Source organism: Priapulus caudatus, unplaced genomic scaffold, assembly GCF_000485595.1.
Source record: "Priapulus caudatus unplaced genomic scaffold, Priapulus_caudatus-5.0.1 Scaffold1044, whole genome shotgun sequence".
NCBI classification, from domain to species: Eukaryota; Metazoa; Priapulida; class Priapulimorpha; order Priapulimorphida; family Priapulidae; genus Priapulus; species Priapulus caudatus.
Window position 1 is genome coordinate 3,024 of NW_014578105.1, and position 7,532 is coordinate 10,555.

The following is a 7,532-nucleotide window of genomic DNA, read 5'->3' on the forward strand; positions in this document are numbered from 1 at the left end:
TACATGTGCAATTCACAGCCAAGGCGTTTATGGACAGTATCAGTAGTACTTTCCTGAAAGTGCAAAACAACAAAGTGCATCTTAGATCAGCAGCTGAGTAAATCCGTTCCTAAATAACTCTTTAACAATGCTAAATGAGTTCGACAATACATTAGTAATGGACCACAGAAGAACTATCAGCATCAATACACAATAGATAACTTCTGGAACTTGGTAAACTTCCCTCCATCGGAGAGGAAGGGGAGAGACATCCACAAGTGTTAATTGCTGGGAAATAATCTTCCTTTGTCGCCTTACTCTTAGCTACTGTTTGTGCCTCTCCTTCTGATGAGGGTGCCTCTAGAACATACCCACCAAATGCCGACACCTGTGTGGTCTTACACGCACAGTATAATAATGGTATAGCATCAAGACTGAAGATAACGATGCTCTTGTTGAATGGATACTTGATGGTAGTATATAGACGTGATTACTTACAAGTACTGTCTAACGAGGAAATTTCTTAAAAACGTGTGGTTGCACGGCACTCATATGGTGAAACATGAGGTAACAATACAAACTTTTATGTACATAAAAATCTGCCGTTTCAACACCTACCTATTTTTTTACAGAAACGACTATATGAATGCGATGTATTGCAATGAAAACACGAATGGATGTCAGGCATGTGTCATGTGATATTATGTCTTAGAATTATACCCTATATGCACAGGTAATTTATGCTATATACATGTTACACATCCACATAATCCATTTGATTACAATCTACAATCTTTACGGGATGTTTTTTTTTCATGCAAAAAGAAACAGTTCATGAGTTCTACTTAGGTTACCTAGTGCCTTTGGGGCCAAGCTTTGCTTGAATTCCTCTAGTTAAAAGATCAGGTGGATGGGAAGGTTCTGATAATTAATTTACTGAAATAGCTGAGAGGACTGAAAAGACAGTGATTTTCCACACGTGCATGAAATCGCTACCTCTCCCAGTGGCTAACGTGTCCAACCTCTACCACGACACCTCACTACTACGTCTGCTCCCTAATATGTAAACTTTTCAAATGCTGCTACGTTAAAGCCGCACAATGCGCATCCAAACGCTAATTTCTCCAGTACTAGACTAGCAAATACTTCGTGTCATGCATAATCACACTACCTTATGACAAAATAAACTATAGTTCCTCCCATTTGACTGCGCGTTCCCAACAAGAAAGAGGTGCGAAATCAGGTAATCAGGCGCCAACGCTAAATTGTTTCAAACAACATAACATCGAAGTGGTGACGTGACGTCACATGTTTTTATCTTTGCTGCGCCCGTACCGCTGTACCGCGGCACCGCTGCACGGTTGCTTGGAGATTGGTGAAACTGTCAACAACATCGGAGGTATTTTCAAAATACCTTTTATAAGACAACGCGCAGTGAAATGGGAGGAACTAGAGTTTATTTTGCCATAAGGTAGTATGATTATGCATGACACGAAGTATTTGCTAGTCTAGTACTGAAGAAATTAGCGTTTGGATGCGCATTGTGCGGCTTTAAGGATGTGGCATTTATTAGGTTACCAGACCTAACCTGGACATGGTCACACCATAATAATCCAATGTAACACTCCTGCTCCGCACGTATTACAAACACTAGAATCAGCAACGACCACAAATACGTTGCAAAACAAACTACATATGCCTTGCAGAAAGCAGAATGAATACTGAGATGTAAAAATATCTTGAAAACAAATATGTATAGCAAAGAAACTGAACAGCTGAAATTTAGATTGTGCGGCGCAAACATACGACTGTTCGGAGTGTACAAAATGCTTCCACATAGTACTCTCAGTAATGTAACAGACTTAGTTCTAGGATTGTAGCCATTATGCCCAAATAAATCGATATATGCCCTCTATACAGCTATAACATCACTGGACAAAACACGTGGTTTTTGTACATTTTTCTTCCCATAATTACAACACTTTCTTATGGCTATGGGCATTTATGCATAAATACTACTATACAAGAATTCATAAACTTTACTGCATGCAGGCGAAAGCATACTGATAAAATGCTCCTCCAAACCAAACAAACTATCGGTATATGTGCCATAGTGATGCTAACATGCCGTATTCGACCACGTATAACTCGATTTAGCATGAAGCTCTATGTTCACAGGGTGCAGTAGAAGACAGTTCAGCATTAACATGTATCACATCTCCACAACTTTGAACTCACTTGTGATATATCATGCCTCAACTTAACGTGGGTTCACCGATGGTAGATCTAGAGTTACGATGAAAACTTCATTCATACAGATGCTTGACAACGTTGACGTGTGAATTACCAATAGACCAATCTGTTGTCAACTTCAAACGTATAAGAACATACAATGTGCCAGATTAAATGTGCGTATATGGTAGTGGAATTCAATACTCGGACTAATGACGACCGATTTGACTGTCAGTCACACTGACTGTCCACTGTAGTGCTACTGGAGCCAATCAGCCCTGCTATGATGTGGTTGTGGTTGTACAGAACCGCTGCTTTCTCAGCCGGTTCAACTCGATTAGGCTCTATAACGAGAGTGGACTAACTGGCTTTTCGCCCCACTCACACCCGTGTCACCTGCTCCCGTGCAAAAGCAAGCTGCTATTTATTTTTTCCTTTCTGCTGGGCACCACCACGAGGTGGCGTCACAGGTCGTCCTGAGTTCAGACCGCCATACGGGAATTTCTTCTTATCAGCAGGCTTCAGAATCTGAAATTATTGATACGACATCATCTTCGTAAGGGTCGTACTGCTTGCATGTCAACGCAGCTGACCCCTGCTGACCAGCTCACAAATACACGTACCAGATCTGTTTTACGACAACAGTTAAATGTGCTCGGTTACTTTATCGACAATGATACAAATACAAATAGGAACCAGGAGATGTAGTGATGAGGTCAGCCAGCAATTACAGTGCGGGAGGTTGTAGAAAATAGTAACCGTGATTTCAGTAACAGTAAATTGTTACCAGTAACAGTATACAGCAACCACATTGAGCTGGAAACCGATCTATAATCCTACGGGTCGTTGGTCCTACGCTTACGCTTGCGCTTGCAAATATATGCTCAACAACCACTATCCCGATTTTGACGATTTTTGTTTACTATACAGGCGGGATACCCAGGATTGAAATCTGGTATCCAAGTCAAGAATCTACTATCCCGCGGATATCGGGATACCGCTAATTTCGACCCCTGCTTAGCTACTGTTTGTGCCTCTCCTTCTGATGAGGGTGCCTCTGGAACATACCCACCAAATGCCGACACCTGTGTGGTCTTACACGCACAGTATAATAATGGTATAGCATCCAGATGAGACGGGATACCAGAGAAGTGTTGCCGAAAGGAGGTGTTGATCCTAACCACTCAGCGCGGATCTTGCACGCGACAGCGGGAACGTCCTACGACAGTATGCAGCGCTGGCAGCTATGGATCCGTGCGCCGAATGCATAGGCCGGCGCACGGATCCATAGCTGCCAGCGAACAGTCCGGAATTTTAGCGGGGGACACAGAGGGCAGAGATTTGGGACGTGGGAGGAATTCGCGACTTAGATGGGGGGTCGTACAGATGGGAGGCGACAGCGAAGCTTTTGATTTCGCGGCGGTTGCATTTCCGTGTGGTGTTAGGAGTTTTCACTATAAGTTCCAAACATAAAAAGTTGCAAACATAATAAAAATCGGACCATTATTTAAGGCCATGAGAATTGAGGTATGAGTTTACCGTCCGAGATATTTTGAAAAGTTAGGAGGCTTTTTTTCATTTTTCATTTTTCATTATTTCCAACTGTACCATTATTACCATTTCCAACTGTAATATCCGCACGATTCCGGATCGATTACTGTCTGTATGACAGACAGTACAGTTACCAGATTATGTTACTGTCATACAAAGTCACAGTTACCATTTTATGCTATTGTCATACAAACTCCGTTACCATATTAAGTGGTATGTGGTAACTGTGACTTTGTAAGACAGTAACATAATATCAGAAGTAGATAATAGGGTTTCACTATAGGGATTCCCTATTATCTACGTCCGATAATATGGTAGATGTGTTTGTATGACAGTAACATAATATGGTAGATGTGTTTGTATGACAGTAACATAATATAGTGGATGTGTTTGTATGACAGTAACATAATACAGTGACTGTGAGTTTGTATCACAGTAACATAATATAGTTACGATGCTGCTCTCCAGATTTCAGTAAATATAAACACCAAGTTTTATATATAATCGCAGCAATATCGGCAATGGTTACTATTTAACATAACTGTGAATTTGTACAATAGTAACATAATATGGTTACTGTGTTGTTTACTAGATTTCAAAACAAAACAATATATTATGTTGCCTTTAAACATTACTATATCAATTTTTGCACTGAATATGCAAATTTTCTTATCAACCAGTCCACAACAATAATATTTATATCAAATTTCAGAAAAATCGTGATGCAGTTACCATTTCATGTTACTCATAATAATTTATGGTTCTTCGTTACCATATTCTACAACATCCCGCACTGAATTATGTATCCTAGGAATCCTAAGACTGCAGCCAAGGTAGAGTGAGTGTTTGCCACAGGATACGACTCTGCGACAGAACATCAACGTCTAAATAGATCAGCGTACCTGAAATGAGCACATGAGTGTGTCGTCGACGGTCATCATGGCACCCGCATTGTCAAACTCCCCGCAGTAGTTGGGAGCTGAGAAGAGCGTAACTAGCTGCCTCTTGGCAAAGAACTCATAGCCATCTTCCACCACCTGCAAAAATACACATACACAAATAGATTCAGTTGACTATGTCAGAAAGGATGACCAAGGCCACCACCTTTGCAAGGAATCTTTCTGAGTTTCACCCGATCTCCCCTGATGCTCCTTGAATATTTCATCTGTTTCAGCCAAAATAACTCATCTGATTTTTGATGTTCTATGCATATCTCACTTGTTGCTCCCTGCATATTTTGCATGATACTCTCTGCATCTGGTCTGTTGTCTCTGTATATCTCATCTGTTGTTCCCTGCATATCTTACATAATACTCCCCACAAGTCTCACCAGCAATATCTGGCATATCTCCTGTTCCTCCCTGCACACACCTCATATAATATTCCCTGCATATCTCACATGATGCATTGTGCGCACCTCACCTGATGTGCTCTGCATATCTCAATCGATACGCTCTGCACGCCTCACCCGATACTCTCTGCATATCTCACCTGATGCGCTCTGCATATCTCACCTGATGCGCTCTGCATATCTCACCTGATCTGCCCTGCATATCTCACCTGATGCGCTCTGCATATCTCACCTGATGTGCTCTGCATATCTGAACCGATACCCTCTGCACGCCTCACCCGATACTCTCTGCATATCTCACCTGATCTGCCCTGCATATCTCACCTGATGCGCTCTGCATATCTCACCCGATACCCTCTGTACGCCTCACCCGATACGCTCTGCACGCCTCACCTGATACTCTCAGCATATCTCACCCGATACTCCATGCATATCTCACCCGATACTCCCTGCATATCTCACCTGATGCGCTCTGCATATCAGATCCAGGTCGTGCTTGTGCAGAAACTTGGCGACAACCTCCGGGCCGAACGTGAAAGACACACCGCGATCGTTCTCTCCCCAGCCCATCACCTCCTTGTCGGGATCGGACCAGAGCAGGTCGCAGAGCAGGCCCTGGTCCGGCACGTCCGTCGGCCGCATGATCCGCCGAATCTGCTCCATCGACTGCAGGTCCGGACTCAAGCCTGCAAGCGAGCATGCACGCAGCGCATCGCACGGTCATAGTGCCACCAGGGTTTCTTATACATAAGAGGCACAGTGGCGGACTGCCATTGTCAAATTTAACATCGTCATTGTGAAAATGTTCCTGTACTTAGTGACAAGTATATCCTGTATCTATGTACCTATAAGTATATCAATACATCCTGTATTTGAATCTATCATACGTGTGCGTTTTTTTCCCAAACTGGCCATTACCTCCTTTGTCTAATTTTCCCTCAGAAGAAACCCTGGTCACTAACATGCTGCCAGTAGCAGGAAGCAAGGCAAAAGATCACGCGACTGAAACCCGGAGATGTAATCTATTATTAGCTCCCACGGTCACCTTTGTCTATGACAGTCTAACTTCTAAGCCAGCTACTGCATTTGGTTGTGGCTGTACATTGCTGCTACACTGTGAGATATAAGTTTAAGACCAACACACAGGATGATGAGCTGACACTTTTTGAATTTTACACAGATTATTAAAGGAAAACTTCAATATAGACTAATGCGGTGATGCAGCGTACAGCCTAATGCGGTGATGCAGCGTACAGCCTTATAAACATTCTCAGAGTATTCTCATGCCTTTAGCTATATCTTAGAGATGAATTAAATTAAATTGTAGATTAAGATCTAATATATATTATTGAATCCCGCTCACCTCCATGGCAGCAGAAAATCTTTTCGTCAACAATAGCTGATACTGGTAAACAGTTGAAGCAGTCCGTAAATGTCTTCCACAATCTTATGTTGTAGCGTCTCTTGCCTATTGGGCAAAAACAAAAATCTTAAATTACTCTCAGAAATGTTCATTCTCATACAACGTACTAAACGCAAGAAACGTGTTAGTATACGACTATAAACTCCTAAAATTTACGGCAGGCTACCGGGCGCGCAAATCCATTTTGAAATGGGGGGGGGCAGGGCTCGACTTTAACGGTGGCCCGGGTGCCAATGGCCACCTGAAACGGCGTCGGGCCACCTGAAACTGTCGGGTTGGTGGCCCGCCTGGCCACCAATAAAAATAAGGCCGTGGCTACGCGACCGGTTCCGGATGAGGAGCCGCTAGGCTACGCGTCCGGTCATCCATCTCACACAGAGATCTTGCGACACGTACACGCATGATATCGCAAGGGGACGCTCTGCTGATTGCCGAGTGTCCGAGTGTGTGTGTACGTGTGTGTGTGTGTGTGTGACGTGTGTGTGCGTGTGCGTGTGCGCGTGTGCCCGTGCGCGTGCGCGTGCGCGTGTGCGTGTACGTGTGGTTTACTGGAAGCAGATTCTGAGAATGTGAATCGCAACAAGAAACAATGCTTTACTTGGCCTAAATCCAGATTCTGAGAATGTGAATCGCAACAAGAAACAATGCTTTACTTGGCCTAAATCAAAACAGTAGCGCACGTGCAATCCATTCGCTACCCATCAGCTGTGTTGGTTCGTTGCGCAATTCATTTCTCCACGAGTTCAAGACAAGTGCGTACATACCATAGTGTACATGTATAGAGAGGGGTGTAGGGATGATACACTAGCGACAGGGAGGGTGTAGGGGGGAGGGGTGTAGGGATGATACACTGTAGAGACAGGGATGGTGTAGGAATGATACACTGTAGCGACAGGGAGGGTGTAGGGGGAGGGGTGTAGGGATGATACACTGTAGCGACAGGGAGGGTGTAGGGGGAGGGGTGTAGGAATGATACACTGTAGAGACAGAGGGTGT

General features: G+C 43.6%; 1 protein-coding gene across 2 annotated transcripts in view; it reads right to left on the bottom strand.

Moving 5' to 3' along the window:
* Positions 1-1,462: 1,462 nt before the first annotated feature.
* Positions 1,463-7,532, bottom strand: part of LOC106815113 (serine/threonine-protein phosphatase alpha-2 isoform-like) — a 23,688-nt gene continuing 17,618 nt past the window's right edge. For both annotated transcript variants that reach the window (XM_014819540.1, XM_014819539.1), the window contains exons 5-7: positions 5,576-5,799; positions 4,665-4,799; positions 1,463-2,739 (exon numbers count right to left, since the gene is read on the bottom strand). In XM_014819540.1, the coding sequence (XP_014675026.1) occupies positions 2,632-2,739; positions 4,665-4,799; positions 5,576-5,799 (467 nt within the window). In that variant the 3' untranslated portion in view covers positions 1,463-2,631. The remainder of the gene's footprint in view (positions 2,740-4,664; positions 4,800-5,575; positions 5,800-7,532) is intronic.